Source organism: Glycine soja, chromosome 19 (assembly GCF_004193775.1).
Source record: "Glycine soja cultivar W05 chromosome 19, ASM419377v2, whole genome shotgun sequence".
Lineage (NCBI taxonomy): Eukaryota > Viridiplantae > Streptophyta > Magnoliopsida > Fabales > Fabaceae > Glycine > Glycine soja.
In genome coordinates this window covers 41,080,080-41,100,044 of record NC_041020.1, presented here as the reverse complement: position 1 = coordinate 41,100,044, position 19,965 = coordinate 41,080,080, and the positions used below count along the sequence as shown (strand labels likewise).

The 19,965-nt window shown below is 28.4% G+C and overlaps 1 protein-coding gene across 1 annotated transcript; it reads left to right on the top strand.

Annotated features, from left to right (window-relative positions):
* Positions 1 to 4,555: 4,555 nt before the first annotated feature.
* Positions 4,556 to 5,625, top strand: LOC114398392 (dirigent protein 22-like). The gene has a single exon (XM_028360579.1). It carries the CDS (start codon positions 4,645 to 4,647, stop codon positions 5,287 to 5,289), a length of 645 nt encoding a protein of 214 aa, XP_028216380.1. The 5' UTR covers positions 4,556 to 4,644; the 3' UTR covers positions 5,290 to 5,625.
* Positions 5,626 to 19,965: the final 14,340 nt, after the last annotated feature.

Genomic DNA, 19,965 nt, shown 5'->3' with positions numbered 1-19,965 from the left:
TGTTACCTTGTAGTAGCAGGAAAATGTAACGGATAGATGATTATTTTTTGTCCTTCAACGTAAAAATTGGTGATAATTTAATTTTTGAAAGAATAAAAAATATTTATCCCAAAATATAAATAAAATGTGATAAACCAAATTGTAAGATTACGTGATCGTGAAAAATTAGTTCAAATACATCATTTAGATAAATATAATGTTCAACGAATTTTAAACAAGAAATAGATTAAACAACTTAACCATAAACCTTATGAAACAAAATTATGATCGAGTTGTATTTGAGTGTTGTTTGCGAATTTGTCCATTCCACCTCCTGACCAGAGTCGTTTGCTAATGGCGGATGCCATGGGGTTGCCCTTTTTGAGGGTGTAATTTTTTACTTTTGTCTGTTTTCTGTTCTTTTTTTAGCATACTCTACAAAAAAAAAACATTTTTCAGAGAATGACAAAGTTTGCATATTTGTTTTATATATAAAACTAGGCCGACCATCAATCGACCAGATTCAAAATTATTGAGATTCGTGATCAATAATTTATGTTATGATACCAGATATTTTTAAACATAATTTTTTTTAGGTTTATGATAAAAAATTTATATTATGATAGTACAAGTTTTTTTTGGGAAAAAATGTAAATTATATTAAACCCAGAATGATACAATAATAAACGGGGCATACCCCGCAGTTAAAGAAAATCAAAAATCTCCCTAATACAAGAAGACATATATCAAGATGCTAAAACAAATGCAACAAGTGCACTTGTCTATACATAAGAAACTTAATCGTGCTAATAACCTCTATGACAAAAAATTGATAATCTTCAAAAATCAGTTTGTTCCTAGACAGCCAAATGCAGTAGACTGTAATTGCTATAGCCAGACAACGTAATTTTCCTTGAACACCTGATGTGGATCTGCTCCTAATTAAAGAGTTAGTAATACGCTGTAAAGAAGTGAAACACCTGCGGAAAGGAGCCAAATCACGAATGTGAGCCCAAACTTGGAGAGATTTCCTGCAAGAAAAGAACAAATGAACATTTGACTCAGACTCATTTGAACATAAAGGGCAGAGGGAACCCTTGTTCAAAAAAGCAACTTTGTCAAGAGTAAGCAGCCGATTCCGATTCCTTCTAACAAGCCACAAAATGAAAGACATCTTAGGAGGAATTGCTGGATTCCATATAACAGAACACCAACTAGCAGTAGGCTTGACATAGTGTTGAATTCACTCTTGTATGTAGCTACCAGAACTTCACTTCCACCTCTTCTTCACGCATTAAATTCACTGAATTTCCAATGTCCGCGGCCGGTGTTGATAATTGAAGATAACCTATTTTCCTTGGGCAACAAAGTCCTCTTATGTTTAGCTTAATGACCCTTCTGATGGGGACAATAACTTGTTGGTTGTCTTGTTTTTTGTTTTTTTGCAATCATGTTGTTATATATACAACGTATATTGGTTTAAACAATGAATAATATTTTTTAGGAATCCAATTAATCATCTTCAGTGACATATTTCTTTTTAATGAAGTATATTTTTTTTTCATCCTCAATACTTAAATTCAGATCTTATTTAATAGATCTATATCCAATTTCACTCGATTAACTACATGTTATTTTGTGTTTTGACCATTATTCAAACTCTAGTTTTTTGTTTTTAATTTTAAAAAAAATTGAAAATAGAAATTAAATATATCCTTTTAGAAAATCTTGTTTAATGATGACGATGGGCATAAATAAGCAGTCTATCAGAGTTATGTAACCTCTTTACTAATAAATTAAGTAAAAAAAATAAATGTTTATATTTAGTTAAAAGTATAATATTTTTATCCTTTTAAAAAGACTTTATAAGCTAATGGCTTGGAATGACAATTTTAACTTTTGATTAAGTAAACATATATAATATGCTATTGATGTTTTGTTTTTCTTTTCTTTCAAATTATGAGTAAATATAAGTTTCAGATTATGCACCTAATAAAAAGTTATAAAAGTTTCAGATCATGTTAGATTTTCAAAATGCTATATCATACTTTGAAAAAAAAGACTATCGCAAATAAATAAATTTGACAACGTTTGTATCTGTGAAACATATTAGATATTTAAGGAAATATCCAACTCTGTAAAAAATACTAACAACGCATTATCTAACACACTTTATTAAATATGTTCTCTATTATTAACCAAAATTCATCAAAAAACATAAAGTTTCATCATCCTATTTCATATTAACCAGTCTTATAATTTTATAATTTCTAACAAATTTTAATTAATACCGTAGTAAAATAAATATTTAAAAAAGTATGTTAAAAATATATTGTTAGCATCCTTCATTTTGTTTGTTGAGAGAACAGTGGTTCAACAAATACTTTTCTATTCCTTATTATGTTTCTACGGGAAAGGGACTGATACCTAATGTCCTGGCCTGTTTATAGTTTTATGAGGAATAGTCAAATTTTATCATGTCATGGATTTTATACTTTTGCATAGCTATTGGCTTTTAATTAGAAGTAATCAGATATTTTATGCGAAAACCTAGATCAATGTTATATTTTTAAAAAAGAAAGAAATTAAATAGAGCAATTTATTTCTATACTAACAAATTAAAATCAATCAGGGAGTAAGACTCTCACTCTAAGATAAAACTTAAATGCAATGTTGTTTATGCTATTTTCTAATTCCTAATTAGAATTAGAGTTTCACTTCTAGAATTCATATAATAAAAGTTTGCATCAAAATATTACACAAGTTATACCAGGTGAAATCCCAATTTTGATTCCAAAATAATATAAGCTAGGCTTAGGAAATTATATCTAAGTTTTGTCCTATTTAATAATTTTTCTTTTGTTGGATGTGCATTTCACATATCATATATGTAACAGATGAATTTTTTTTGTTTCTTTTATATATCTAATGAGTGTAATTCAGTTGATAACACACATCGAGAGTTTATAGAAAAAAAAATTAAAATTTGATCCTCGAAAAATATCATCTTGAAAAGAAGCAATAAACTTAAGTGTGACTAACTTTTAGATATGTTTCATATGATAAAAATATTTTTTTTGTGTATATGATAATTATATTGAAGTTAGAATGTATAACATCATACATACTATTCCAACCTCTCACCACTAGGGTGACCTTGGTGGTTCATAAATTTTCATGTGTTAGAAAATAATTCAAAGATTATGGATTTAGAATTAATGAGTTAAAGTAATTTTGGTTAACTTTTGCATTGGATAAAAAAATTTCTATTGAGTTTTACACAATTGCTTTTATAATAAAAAAACATTAAAACATAAATCACATCCTTAAAAATTAATTTTATAAAATCAGTTTCATTCTAAATTAATTTTGTTAATGCAGATAAAAAACACACATAGTTTATTGTTTTTTCACAATTTTAACCCAATTTTCTAGATCAATAACAAGCTTTAACATGCATGTACTGATGTACTTATGTTTTAGCATTGAATATTTTGTAAATTAATTAATGATTTTAGTTTTCAATATTTTAAATTTGTCACAATGTATCTATGAATTTTTCATCCATCATTATTAATCATCCAATAGTTACAAGTTACATTTATAGAAAGTAAGAGTATTTTTAATAAAATTATTTCAAAAGCTACTTATTTATTGTTATTTTAAATATTTGTGAAAAGTATTAAATATCAATCATTTTGAGATGGGAGTATATATTAAATACGCAACCAATAGTGGAATTATCACTTTTTTTTAATGTGTAAGGTACCTAGAATTTTTTTCTTACATCGAATTAATCTCGTGTTATCATGACAATTCATTTTAGGATAAAGTTATACTTTAATTATGAATTTATTTGGAAACTGAAAATCGATTTAAGCCTTAATTAAAGCATCTCAAATGCCAAATTAGTTATGTGAACTATTTGGGTTATACTACACGTTTTCAAGACATTTGTGTCCACGTTTGACCTTAAAATGTTCACAGGTGACGTCATTTGAAAAAGATGTATGCTTTAGTAGGCGAAACAATGATAAAGGAGTTTTTTGTTTTAATTATCAAAGATAAAATTTAAATTAACATTTAAAAATTAAATTAAAAATCATAAACTGTGTTATAATTTCTAATTTTTTCATAAGTACTTTATTACTTTTAATTCATAAGTTACCATATGATTTATCACTTTTCTAAGTATTAATTTAAATTTTATCATCATTTAATAATTTTGAAAAAAAAAACCCTTATCATCGTTTGGCCTTAGAATTCCCAGAATAATACCCGGAAACGTTGAATAGACAATAATTGTGGCTGTTTGGCAAGTAGTGGACAGTGTTTTAACTTTTAAATAATAGAGGACTATCTGTCAAAATAATAATAATAATAATAATAGAGGATTATCAGAGCCTTGCAAGTGGATTAAGCGAAAGATAATCAAGAACACTATATCTTGGACTAACAATTAATTAATTCAATTTAAAATCCAACCTACGTGAACGAAACATTTATTTATCCAACAATCACTTGTTTTTATTTATTTAGCACATACCTACCATAATTAATGAGGTTGTTTCAAACATCAAAACTTTCACAAGTCCACTTTGTTATAAATAGTGTCCTCTTCTCGTGGAGTAGCATCACTGATTAGACAACTCTCTTCCAACCACCATGGCCAATTTCAAAACTTTCTTCATTTCCCAAACCCTAACCCTAACCCTCCTTTTCTCCACCCTAGTGACTGCCACTTACCACCACAACATCTCTCCAAGTCTTGTACGTTCTCGTGAGAAGCTGACCCACCTTCACTTCTACTTGCATGAAATTTTTACTAGCGAAAAACCCTCGAACATCGTAATCGACCCCCCCAAGGTGGTAGCCAGCTCTCCACTTCCATTTGGGTCGCAAGTGGTGATCGAGGACCCATTAACAATTGGGCCTGATGTGAAGTCCAAAGAAATAGGCAAGGCCCAAGGGTTTTACCTATCCGCAACCCAAAGGCCCGGTTTGGAGTTAGAGATAGTCATGGGGATGGCTTTGACCTTCTTAGAAGGCGAATTCAACGGTAGCAGTTTAAGTGTATTGGGGAGAAACAAAATCTTCAATGAGGTAAGGGAGTTGCCAATTATTGGTGGCACGGGTGAGTTTCGCTTCGCACGTGGCTATATCCTTGCTAGGACTGTCAAGGTCGATTACCATAAAGGGGATGCTACCGTCGAATACAATGCATATGTCTACCATTATTCTTCCACCAGCTCTTCTTCCTCTCCCCACCTTTTTAATCAGGGACTTCATTTATGTCATGGAGACTACTAAGCTTATAATAAACTCAGAAAAGAAATTAGACTACAGAAGGTGGGGGCATAAATCCAAAGACCAAGTTGCTAATTTACTCCTCTGAATCTGTCCAGTACTATAAATAAATTTGCTCTTTTCGTACACGGAATTAAGTCTTTGTTGTAGTGCAAGTTGCGTCAGCTAAATAATGTGCCACTCAAATATTTTTTCTTTTGGAAATGTTGCCCGTTGATTATTATTTGTATTGTGCAATTGAAAAGATAGAGAGAAAGTGGCCCGGAGTTGAAAACTTGATATCATTACAATGTGTACCAAAAATGTGAAAGTTGTACTACCTTCTCTGTTCCTTTCTAATTGTCTATTTTTTTGATAAATTTTTGTTTTTATTTATTTATTATTTATAAAATTTAAGATCATATTAACTATTTTTTTTATTAATTATATCTTTACTCATCTCTTAGTTTTTAATTAATTTATACTTACATTTATTGTAAAATAGAAAGGAAAATAAATAAAATAAAAAAATCACAATTATTTTATTAAAATCAATAAAATTTATTGTAATTTTTAATTTCTAGGTAACAATCTTAAAAAAAAAATAAAAAGGAAACTGAGACAATTCTCCTAACATAAAGATTGAAAGAGTATTACACTGGGTATTTACTTCAAACTATTCACTTTAACCATGGTAATAGTCCAATTAATTGAGAACCAGAGTGGATTACACACACACGCCACAATGCTTGTAGGTCGCAGCTTGGTTTATCCAGTCATTTAAATTCGATGATAAGCTATATAAGATGCTTTTACACAAACAGACCAACAGCCTCAATGCTATATATGCCGATAGTTCTATTTACATATCTCTTGTACAACAAGATCCACTAACCAAGTTACCGGTGAGCCGGTAAAAATAGATTTTGGCCAAAAACTTAGGTCAGTCGTTTACATTTATGTCATCAAAATTTTCCAATAAAACAATCATCCGTAAGTAATTAATATGAAATAAACATGTATGTCATTATTATTTTTGTCTACACTAAAGGTCTTCCTCCTGTGCACTAACTAAACAATCTAATCTTGTTAGATCTAATTAAGTATTATCATTATAAGTGATAAAATTCTTCTTTCAAATATTTAATGTAGTTGTGTATCTAAGAGATAAATATGTATACCTACAATTTAATATAATTTTAGTTTTAATTTCAATCAACTTCTATTATCATATTTATTGTTTTTAGTTAAATAGTTATGTAATAATGTCCTTAATTAAAATTGAAATTTTATTATTGTGTTAAAGATTGTGATGATAAGAAACAAATATTTAATGATTTTATAATTTTTTTAGATTGTAGAATTATTGATAATTAAACTTTAATAATCTGGATATATCAAAATATATGCGTGTGTAATAGTTAATATTGCTTTTAAATAGTTGATAACAAATTATTAAGAAGGGACATACTAGTTTTCCTCGACTTAAGGTGATCTTTATAGTTATCAAGTTATTTTATTAGGTTTAGTATCTTTTTAGTCTATAAATTGTTTAGGATATATATTTTTATTAAATAATCTGTTGATTGATTAAGGTTTCTAAATAACTTTTCTGTTTATCTTTGTCGTTTATTTTTTGTTGTTAAATGTTAGTGTGACTTACCATGTGTAAGAATTGATGACATGTCATTTACATATCATTCATTAATTTAGAATTTACTGACTTTTAATACCTAAATTTTTTATATTATTTATTTTTTATCCTGAAACTTTTGTTAATATGTCAAGGTTTCTAAAATTTTTTTTCATACCATTAGTCCTTTTTGTCTATTTATGTCCCTAAATTAATTTTTACATTTTAATTAATTAAATTAGAAAAAAATAAAACATATACAAAATTAAAAATTCAATCAAAATTATGAATTTTTTAAAATAAAAAATCAAAATCATAAAAGAATAATAAGAAACTAAAATTACAGATAAAAACTAAAGACAAAATTAATATTTAACTTAAAAATGATAATATAATATATTTATACGTTATCAATACATACATTATTTGCCCAATGTAAAAATCGTTTATACTACTAAATTTAAATCAATATAAAAGTGGAAGGTTGTTAATGTGGAAGGCAAACTTAAATAAGGTCCTTATGTTGACAAATTCAACTTATAAAAAAATTCAACTCCAGTGAACTTCGTTATTGAACCATGACCGATTCACTTGATGTTGACTAATTCTAGAAGTACTACGTGTCATTTCAATTTAAGAAAGATATTGTATTTAAAGAAACATACATCATGCATTCTTTTTTAAAGAAGAGTTTTGACTAATTCTTAATGATAAACATTTTATTGTCAGATATTAAATTTAAGCTTAAATAATTTTTTTAGTCTTTATAAAATAAATTTTTTTATGTTAGTCTTTTTTAAAAAAATTGTCCTTATAAAATTTAAAATTTCTTGTTTTAATTATTGTGTTCAAATAATAGAGTTAATAAAATTAACTTAACAAGTCATTTTGGAGTCTTAACTGAACAATCACTTATTATTTTTGGGTAAATAATCATTTTCGTTTTAGAAGGTTCACAAATTTGTTTTTGAAAGATAAAAATTTAAATTTTAGTTTCTAAAAGTAAAAAAAAAATACAATAAACTCTTTCATCTGTCAAATTTTGTCTATTATCGTTAGTGAGAAGAAGTCTACGTGACACATTCATATTCAGGGACGAATCTGTTAGTACTTTACACATTTAGGGATCAAACTAACTATTTACCCAAAATATAATTTATTTTTTATCTTCCCCCTCTTTTCAACGATTAAAAAAGGAAAGATGAAAATTAAATTATATTTTGGATAAATAAATATTTTCATCTGTGAATGTATAGAGCGTTAATAAATTTGTCACTAAATGTATTATATAGTTTCTTTCATTAATAATAACAGATTAAAGTTAACGGATAAATGAATTTGTTGCATTTTTTTTACTTTCAAGAACTAAAATTTGAATTTTCATCTTTTTAGAACAAAAATAATTATTTACCCATAACTTTTTTTAGAAACTATCTTTTTAAATCACCCATCAAATAGCCTAATGACATAAAACAATATAATATAACAACTTTAAACAAATAACAATTTCAACCATGAATACAACAAATAACACAATGACTTCAAACAATTCTTAAGCAAAAAAAATAATCCACACATGACCTTAGAGACGCTTAAGGGGTGCATCTTCTTTTAGCAAAAAGTTATTTTCATGTCCTAGAAAAAAAAATGACTCTTTTTTTCATTTTTTAATGTGTTTGGGTGGGTGGGGGGCGGGGAGAGGGTGGGTATTGTATTACCTATATCCACACCCATCTCCATTCATTTATGTGAGCAAATCCTAGTCCCTAGACCTATCCTTTTAAGTGAGTATTTAATGGCCTACTCATTACAGATATCCTTTGCAACTTGTAAGTAGCCTAAGGTATGGTACAATTGTCATCCCGGCCTATATGTGCGATGACTACCAAATATTTAAGGATTTTTTTAACAATCACAAGGTGGGATTCCTGGAGATTAACTTGAAAATGAACACACAAACAAGCAATAAAGATAATTTAAGGTCTTCAAGCAATAAAGTAAAGTAATGATCTAATCATATCTCAATATTTGATAAACTCAATAGACTATCATTTTTATTTTTGTTTATGCTTTTATTTTCAAATGTTAATTTATTAATTTTATTGTAAATGTTAGTTTGGAGGATTTAAACCCACACTCTCTCTCTCTTCTCTTTAATCATTAGACCTACTTTTTATCCTTATCTATAGCAAGAGATGATCATAGATTATCTTGATAGAGTCCATTCAAACCTTTTTTTTTTCCTAGAAATTTCTTACAATACTTTGATTAATGAATCTTCCTTCCTTCAATCACTTGATTGGTAGTGAGAGGAAGAACTTTAGCTCTCTTATCTTAACATTTTAAATTCACTTTTAAGAGAAAATTTCTTCTACATAAATTTATTAGTATATCCAAAGATCATATGATCAACATAAACATTTTATTATTTCAAAGCTTTATTTAATATCACAAATATTATATTATTCATATCATTTTTCATAAATGTATTTTAAAATGAAAATAATTTTTTATTTTATAATTATTAATTAAATAAAAAATATTTTCTCCAACTAATTAATATACCCTTTAATTTTTTGGTAGAGATGGATATGGCCATGCAATGTTTATATTTTTAATTTTACATGCCACATATATAGCTCATATACGTCTTTACTAAATCAAATGTAATTAATTATCGCAGAAACAAAGTTAGGAATGAAAAAGTGACGTACGGATTTAATAAGATAGAGGACAAGTTTATAATAAAATTAAGTTACAGAACGATTTTTAAAACTTAATACTGATAGAAAAAAACTATGATTTCATTATTTACGAATAAATCATAACCTTCTTAGCATATCTTTTATGTAAAAAATGTTTTCTTTTTTAATCTTGAACCATTTTCGACTTCAAATGTTAATTAGAAATATGGCCGGGCCTTAAGCTTGTTGTTTTTATTTTTATTGGGGGCATAAGTTTAATAAATACACAACAAAATTTAGTTGGGCTTGTACTTATGTTTGGGTAACCAATATTCTTCGGTCTTTGTTATTCCCACTCCCTCTTTTGTTAACAGAACCACCTAATTTTGTTTTTTTATTTATTTACAAAATACCCTTCATGAAAATGTTTTCATTGAGATTATAGTTTCCGTTTTGTATGATAAATTTTAAAAATAAAATGAAATTATAAAAAAAAATTTAATTTTTTTTCCTTTGGGGCACCAAGTGTGATGCCTTGATTTATCCTAAACAATTTTTGGGCATACATTCAGGGCAACTGTGTGACAATCGGTGTTCAATGGGGCAACAGTTTGAAGAGAGGAAGAGAAAGAGTAAGAACACGGGGGAAGGGAGGGGGGTATAGATAAAATACTAAAATTGTAATTTTTATATAAAAAAAAAGAGTGAGTGTCAACAACAACAAAAAATGTGGGAATAACAAAAGTCATGTACTTTGTCTTAAAGCCTTGTCTAGAGAAAGAACACATGTTGAATTGATGCAATATAGGCATTTTCTTCCTGCACCCATACTTTTTATTTTACACCTAACATATTTTTGGCAATTCCAACATTGTCTTTACATATGGGTCATACCAATAGGTCATAAAGATTCTTAAAAATGTTTTACCAAATAATTTAAAATTAATGGTTTATATAGGTATCAAACTTATAACTTTCACATTATTAATACAACACTTTAACAAATTAAGCTAATAGGTCAATTATGTTAAAAAATGATTAATGTCGTTATATATAAAACTAAAATTTTTAATTTTTATTTAATGCACATATTAGTTTACATAATAAATTTTATAACAATTAATTTTGATTTAATAGTATATTATTTTTACATATATAAATTTTAAATAAAAATCATAAATTTAATAAAAATAGGTTATTCAATAAACACAAATGGAACAAATACAAATAGCAAGATTTGGAACTTTTATAGTAACTCAACTACTACAAATGGGAAGGAAATTCACACAAGGCAAAGTCGACTAATTCAATATGAACCTTTCAAAGGATTTATGCCTGCGGACAATTCCTCGGTTATTGATCCATACAAATTGTCAAACCCTTATAGATTCATACATAAGGACAATGTTAGAATTATAAAAAATATGTTGGGTGCAAAAGAAAAATTAGGCTAGCTCACTCATATATATATATATATATATATATATATATATATATATATATATATGCCCAACATATTGTAGGTAGTTGGGCTTTTGAACCAGATTGGGATAATATTTTAAATTTTCTTTTACCAAAATGGATAATTTTTTTAATTAATTAAGGACACTTTATATAAAGAAGTCATGTCTTAAAACACAAGTATGTTTTTTATTCTATTTTTTAATTAAAAAAAGATGAAATCGTGAATAGAAATTTCAATTTTTTTATTTTATTTTTCGTTACTTATAGAAATCGTCTTTTTACAGTTTTTTAAAATTATTATTGAAAAATCGTCTTTCTTTGGATTGGAGTTTATTTTGGAAATTGCTATTTACACCTCCCAGATTTATGCATACACCGTTTTTTCACATATTTTTTTCAATGTACCCTCGACTAGAAATTAAAAGTAAAAAATTATTTGAATAATATTTATTCCGGATAAATTATATTAAAGTTATATTTGATCAATGCAAACTAAAGTTTGAAGTTCCAAACTCTCATCCAAGCACATCTACATGATTGTTAGGTAATTGATGTATACACCATGTCTATGAAGCAACTTAGAATTACTTCTCAGTTTTTAGCCTTTGACTCCCAACACGATTCCACTGCGTATCCAAGTAGGCAGTAATCTAGACTAATATAAACAGTATCCAGTCATCAATTTTACTCACCAGTGTCACTTTCTCATGCAGTGTAGGTCACTTTTATTTTTCTTTTGCTTCTTTGGTCCTTTTACTTTTAGTGCATCTGGTGTTTTTCTCTGTTGCTCTTTTCTTTGGCTGCCTCCAAGTCTTTGGTTTGAAGCTTCTGCTTCAAAACCTGTGCTTGACCTCAAAATGTCCTTTTTGTTTTTAGTGACAGAATTCCGCCCCCCAAAAAAATCCAAAACGTCGAATAGCCAACTAAAAAATCGAAGACTAGCAGTCCCTTTGATAACATTATCGCGGTCCAAATGTCAATAGAAGTATCATCCGAAAAAACTCCGGAGTCGAATGGTAATGGCCTATGGGTGACGAATTATAACTATCAAAACTAAATTCAACAAATATATAAGAATTAAATTTTATATAAAATATTCAAAATTTTCTTATCTTTTCCTTTCACAAAAAAATAGGAAATATCTTTGCACAAAAGAAAACTAAAATATACTTTTTTACGACTCGTGATCAATGTTATGAATATTAATCATAATTAAAAAAAAAGATGAATTATATGTTTAGTCCCTATTATCAAATGAGTTATTTTAGTCTATGTATTCAATTTCTCAAATTAAATATCCATACTTTTAAAAATTAATAAATCCAGTCTAACACTTCACTTACAGTCAAATTCCTTAATAGAATTTTCTTATTGTTAGAGATTGAAAATGGAATTTGAAAATTGATAAATATTAAAGTTGAAGGATTTGAAATCATTACCTTATACTTTTCCACCAAGGATTAAAACCATTAGCTCACTTAACTTATTTGATATATACATGTAACTAGTTTAGTGTTATATATATATATATATATAACTAAACTAAACGGTAACTTATATTTTTTAATTGTATTTTTTCTTTGGATACTTTAACAAGTAAAATAAGATATTTTTATTAACGTAATAAATCATTTTTCATATTTAACTAAAAAAATTCGCTAAAAATAAGTATACTTCTACAATCAATTTCTTGCAATAATCTTTAGTTTAACACTAAAAATTTATATATAAAACTAACATTAGAAGGCTATATTAGTAATTGAAATAAGATATTATTAATGTACTAATTTTTTGAGCAAAACACATTGCTTTAAATTTTTTATTTTAATTTTTATTTTTTTGAAATAAAAACTATTACACCAATAAGAATATCTTATCTTAATAATTAAAGTATCAAAATAAAAAATTAAAAAAACAAAAAAAATTATATAAAAATATTTAATACAAGATCAAGTTATAATTAAGATATGCAGTATTAAATAAAAAGTATATGTTATTATTTTGGCTTTATAATATTATTTTATTTATTTACTAGTAGTATATATTTGTGCATTTTTTTATTTCCCACATATATATTTGAGTTATATATAATAATTTTTTTTTATGCACATACCAATTAGGTTAAGTGTCCTGGGAGTTTTTATGCATGGTGTTATCAAAGTGTAGTGAGTTCAAACCTCACCTTGAACTTAAATCATTTTATTTGCATTATGTTTTATTGTAGGGGGAGGTATTTGTTTTTCCAGATTAATTGAAGTCTCAAGGCTTTCATTCTTTGTTGGAATTAATGGAGGGAAAGTATTACCCTGAGTTTGTGAAATTTTTTATGCTTGTGCTTCGTTTGATGAAGACTCTAAGTTTTTGATGGAGGTGAAGAAGATTAGCTTGGGTAGTCAAGTTTGGAATTGGACCACTGTTCTAGGTCACGATTATGAGGGATTGAGAGCAATTCATACTTCTCGGGATTCATACATAAGTAAAAATAATTAGTTTTATATTATTTAAGAAAGTTAGATGAAATTATTTAATTTTATTAATTTCAAGTAAAAAAATAAGTTTATTTTTAAAATATCTTTCATTAAAATTTTATATCATGAATAAAATAAAATATTTAAAAATAGAGTTACAATTAAATTACTGAAGAGTATTTTAGAAATGATATTACTAAATATAGATAAAATTAGTTAAATTTTCTTATATTTAATTTAAAATACAAAATATTTTTTTTACTAATATATGAGTCAAGAGAAAGTAACAATGGTATTGGGATTTCAGCCACAACAAGCATCCAACAACATTAATAATATCTATAATTAAAATCACTCCAAAAAATAATGTAACTAAAGCTTCAACTTTACGTCATCAATAAACAAATATTTATTATTAGTTTTTTTTTATTAAAACATATATAAAAAAGTCCCACATATAACTCATTTAAAATAATATAAGTTTCTTTCAAATTTCACTTAGGGCCTTACCTGTTGTTGGACTGTTTCTGACTAAAATAATTGACGATTAAATACACAATTAACTGAAAAGATATAATGTGTTGAGTCATTAAAATGTATATAGTGTTTTCTATAAAAAAAAAAAAAAAGAAGAAAAAAACACCTATATAGTGCAACCACGTCAATGTTTTAAACAAAATTTTTTGGTTTGTCTCTAAATAATTAATAAGTTGAAGGTATATTCACTTTAACAATCTTGGTAAGAAACTTTGGGTTGTTGTTGCTTAACTGTAACTTTGCAATTAGATAAAATCTCCCAAAAGGATAAAATGGTAGTGCACATACAAATAAAAGTATCATTTTTTAATAGATTTTGGAGAATATTAACTCAACTTGAAAATTTATGAATTTGCATGTTTGAATTTTACAGTAATAATTGCTCAATATTCAAATTAAAAGTACCAATAACAAATACATGTATTATAATTATTACCTATGATTAGATATAAAGTTGATTTGATGATTAGAAAGAAGGATTTAAGGGTATAGGGAGATGGAAAAAACAATTCAAACAAATTTCACTAGTTTTTTAACAAAATTAAAAAAAAAATATTTATCAATAAAAAAAAATTATTACCTACGTAGATATAAGAGAAGAGAGTTGTTATCTATAAAATTGGTTCAACTTGTTTTCAAACACGTGTAAGCATTTAGTTGTGGCATTTATCATGCAACAAGCGAAAGCAGATCAAGAAAGCTTAGGCTTTGGTTCAATTTTAATAGAATTTTCTATTCCAATAATTAATATGAACTAATATTATATGGCAATCATATTAGTTATTTATTATTAATGAGTTTATTTTTTTAGTCAAATTAAGTAAGTATATTAGATAATTAAATAAGATGATATAGACTTAAATGAACAGATATCAGTGTTGATTCATAATGAAAATTCTATTAAGTTAACATGTTATAAGAAGGTTATGATATCTAATATACCGAACGGTCATCTATAGCTTCTCTTCTTCGCATATGAAGAGTTACAAGAGTCTCGTTGAGAAATAAAGAAGCTCGGGTTGAGAAAGAATCATAATACCATTGTTCATGATTGTGATAAATAACCACAAAAATCTTATAACAATTATCAAAAAACACTTAGATCAGAAACTAACAATAAATGTATATATTTTATCTCATCTTTAACAATCAAATATGTTGTGCATCCTAGGACCTTTGGTGATTGGTTCTAAGATATGTACCTGCAAATTTTTAATTTATGCATAAATAATAAAAGTAAAGATTAAAGATTAAAAATATTCAAATAAATGATATGAGTAGGCTTTCATTGTTTGATTGTCAGGATTCAAAATTTTCAATTATTTTAATGTCTTGATTATTTTGTGGAGAATTCCTTAAAGTTTTTTCTTATATAATATTGATTATGTTCAATACAAAATTAGGGCTTATACTTTTATAAAATCTATTAAAAACTCATGTAAATTAAAATATATAGTGACAAAGCTCGTATTGTCTCCCTTATAGAATTGATTTTGTTTGCCGCACATACGTGTTCAATTCACTCTAGAAGAAATTTGGTCAAACTATACAGCACAATGTTTGACTATATTATTGAAAGTCATTATCATTATCGCGAATGAGCATTAATATTCATTGGTAAATCAATGAACATTTGCACATAGGTGTTCAATTCACTCTAAAAGAAATTTGGTCAAACTATAGAGCACAATGTTTGACTATATTATTAAAAGTCATTCTCATTGTCGCGAATGAGCATTGATATTCATTGGTAAATCAATGAACATTTGGTCTCTGGTCATGTTTTTTATTTTAAAATAAAGTGAGAGCAAAATTTTCTTATTTTCATATAATAATAAAATGAACCAAACACTAATAGTTAGTGTTTCAATATATTTATGTTAGTATAATTAAATTTTGTCAAAATTAAATTATTAGCATAAATATATAAATTTCAATAAACAATAGTAATATGTATTATATTAACCACATAATACATTGGTGTTCTATATTAATTTCTTATATTAATATATTATTTATATTGATTAGATTAATCTATCATGTTGTGGAAAATGGACAAATCTATTATTAATATATGAGTCTCTATTTTACTGCGACTAAACTCACACAGGTGTGGATGGGTGGTTGGTAAGCGCCATCGCCTGTATGTAAAATTCATAGAAAGAAAGTTGTACATGTACGCAACGGATTTGACAAATCAAAAGGTTTGCGCAAACCCAAATGAATGGAAAATGTATGTCTTGAGCACAGTCCCACCCACCTTCTAGCAGTAAACAGAAATACATAACGCTCACTTAAGACACTAAACATTAATAGGATTAAGAAACACAACATTATCATCACACGTAAGTTTTTTTATATTATTAATTCCCTGCGGTTTTCTGCATCATCTCTTCAATCGTAATTCGTAGTCGTACCTACACATCTGATCTTTCTCTTAACATCTGTCACATTTTTGTATTTTTTAACATCTCGGGGGACCATAATCTAGAAAAGTACCAGGTTGATCGAATTCCTGAATCACGTTGGTAGAAAATAATGTAAATTAAATAGGTATTGATCTAAACATGCAAATCAATTTAAATGGTATATTCAGATCAAATAACAAAAATTAAATATTACGAACGTATCTCCAGTCATTGCAAATCGAACGCGAAACGGCGCATACACAAACCTGAAGGTAGTTTTGTTCTTCCAGATCCTTAGTTGCTCTGAATGTATGGTGTATTTTTTCTGAATAGAGAAGTGAGTTTGGTGATACAAAACTGAGAGCACCTCATCCTATTTATAGAGTCTGTCCATCACATAGCTTAACCAACTTGTTATCAGAACGTGAGATAAAGGATGAGTATGTGATTCATTATTGAAGGTGGTTGCAAATATGTTGCAAAGAATGAGTTGAATGTGGATAAAAAATGAACCAGATACAGAAATAAAAAATTTTTCCAAAATAATAAAATAAAAGTAGAAGCATGTGGAACGTGGGGAACGTGGGCTTCCAACATTCTCCTATTTGGTCCATTTTACTCAACATCAACCGTAACAAGAAACATAATATATGAGTCATGGTGATAGGTCCTCTGATGATGAGTAGTATCTTTCATGTACCACAATATATCAAGTCTCTCAACCCTAACTCTCAACTTAATGAATAAACCATATGTTTATTCTATATCCAAACCGAATGATTTTTCTCAAAATAAATAAATATGTGCACAAAATCATAGAAAATATCTAATTGAATAAGAGTTTCATTGAAAATAACAAATGCACGTACAATGAAATTACATTATGAAACCAAGTCCCATTCGTACTACATGATCCTTAAAATTCTTTGGTGGCATGCCTTTAATTAAAGGATCAACAATCATCAACTCAGTATTGACGTGTTCAATGACCACTTTCTTTTCTTTAACACGTTCTCTTATGGCTAAGTACTTGATATTGATGTGCTTACTTCGACTTTCACTTTTGTTATTTTTAGCCATAAACACTACAGCAAAGTTGTCACAATACAACTTTAATGGCCTAAAAATAGAGTCCACAACTCTCTGGCCATATATGAAACTCTTCAACCATACACCATGTGAGGTAGTCTCGAAACAGGAAACAAACTTAGCCTCCATAGTGGAAGTAGCAGTTAAGGTTCGCTTGGCACTTCTCCAAGATACAACTTCACCGGCTAACATAAAAATATAACCAGATGTTGATCTTCGTGAATCAACGCAATCGGCAAAGTCTGAGTCGGAGTAGCCAATCACTTCCAAACAATCAGTTTGTCTGTACATGAGTATGTAATCCTTTGTTCCTTGAAGATATCTCATCACTTTCTTTGCAGCTTTCCAGTGGTCAATACCTGGATTACTTTGATATCTTCCTAAGACTCCAACAGCGAACGCAATATCAGGTCTAGTGCAAACCTGAGCATATATAAGACTTCCAACTGCTGAAGCATATGGAATATTTTTCATGTGTTCCCGCTCAAAATCAGTTTTGGGACACTAACTCAAAGCGAGTTTGTCACCCTTCACAATGAGAGCTACACTTGGTGAACAATCTTTCATGTTAAATCTCTCTAAAACTTTGTTGATATAGGTTGCTTGAGACAAGCCTAAAATGCCTCGAGATCTTTCTCTATGGATCTTTATGTCTATGACATAAGATGCCTTTCCCATATTCTTCATATCAAAGTTCTTTGAGAGAAATTGTTTCACCTCATATAGCATACCCTTATCATTAGTCGCAAGCAGAATATCATCTACGTATAACACAAGGAAACAAATCTTACTCCCACTGACCTTCTGGTATATACAGTGATCCATAACATTCTCTTCAAAGCTGAATGAAGAAACGACCTCTTGAAATTTTAAATACCATTGGCGGGAGACTTGTTTCAATCCATAGATGGACTTATTAAGCTTGCAGACTAAGTGCTCACCAACACAAGATAAGAATCCCTCAGGTTGTTTCATGTAAACCTCTTCTTCTAGATCACCATTCAGGAACGCCGTTTTCACATCCATTTGATGCAACTCAAGATCAAAATGAGCTACTAATGCCAAAATTAATCGAAGAGAGTCTTTCTTAGATACAGGGGAAAAGGTCTCTCTGTAATCGATTCCTTCTCGTTGAGTGAATCCTTTAGCAACAAGTCTTGCCTTATGTCTCTCAATGTTGCCTTCTGAGTCTTTCTTTGTTTTGAAGACCCATCTACATCCGATGACTTTTACACCAACAGGCAACTTAACAAGATCCCAAACTTGGTTAGATGCCATAGAATTCATCTCATCCCTCATAGCATTATACCACAAATTTGATTCCTTAGAACTCATGGCTTGTGAAAACGTCTCAGGATCATTTTCGGCTCCAATGTTGTAGACTGATTCTTGTAGGTACACTACATAATCACTAGAAATTGCTGTCTTTTTTACTCTAGTAGATCTTCTTAATGCTGCTTGGTCATCCTGCTGAGGAACTTGTCCAACCGGTTCTTCACCAGCTTGTTCAATATCATCATGTTGTTCCTCACTAACAACTTGATCTATATGATCACTTTCAACAACTTGTGGAACTTCAATCACTGGTTGTCTAACACCCATTTTAACTTGAGGCGTGGGAATGACTACCAACATATTACTTGTCCCAGAAGGTTCAGCTTCATAGTGATCCCTTTCAGAAGAAATGTTCTGAAATTGATCACTCCCACTGATCAAGTCATTTTCAAAAAACTTTGCATTCCTTGATTCCACAATCCTAGTGTTGCGGGATGGACAATAGAACCTATACCCTTTAGACCTTTCAGCATATCCAATGAAATACCCAGTAATAGTCCTAGGGTCTAGTTTCTTCTCTTGTGAATTATAAATTCTTACTTCAGACGGGCATCCCCAAACACGTATATGTCGCAAACTTGGTTTCCAACCCTTGAATAACTCAAAAGGTGTATTTGAGACAGTCTTGGTTGGAACTCGGTTTAATATATACGCAGCCGTCTTAAGAGTATCAATCCACAAAAATTGAGGAAGCTTTACATTACTCCTCATGCTTCTCACTATGTCTAATAAGGTTCAATTTCTTCGTTCTGCCACACCATTCTGATCCGGAGAACCAGACATAGTGTATTGGGCAACAATCCAATGTTCTTGAAGAAATTTCACAAATGAACCTGATGCTTGTCCATCCTCTTTGTATCTACCATAGTACTCCCCACCCTACCTCTATCTGATCTCACGATCTTAATTTGTTTTCCACATTGTTTCTCAACTTCAGCCTTAAAAACTTTAAAGGCATCTAAAGCTTCATTCTTATAATGAAGTAAATAGAGATACATATATTGTGAATAATCATCTATAAAGGTTATGAAGTATTTAGGACTATTTGCATCTATGTCTGGATAACATATGTCTGTATGTAT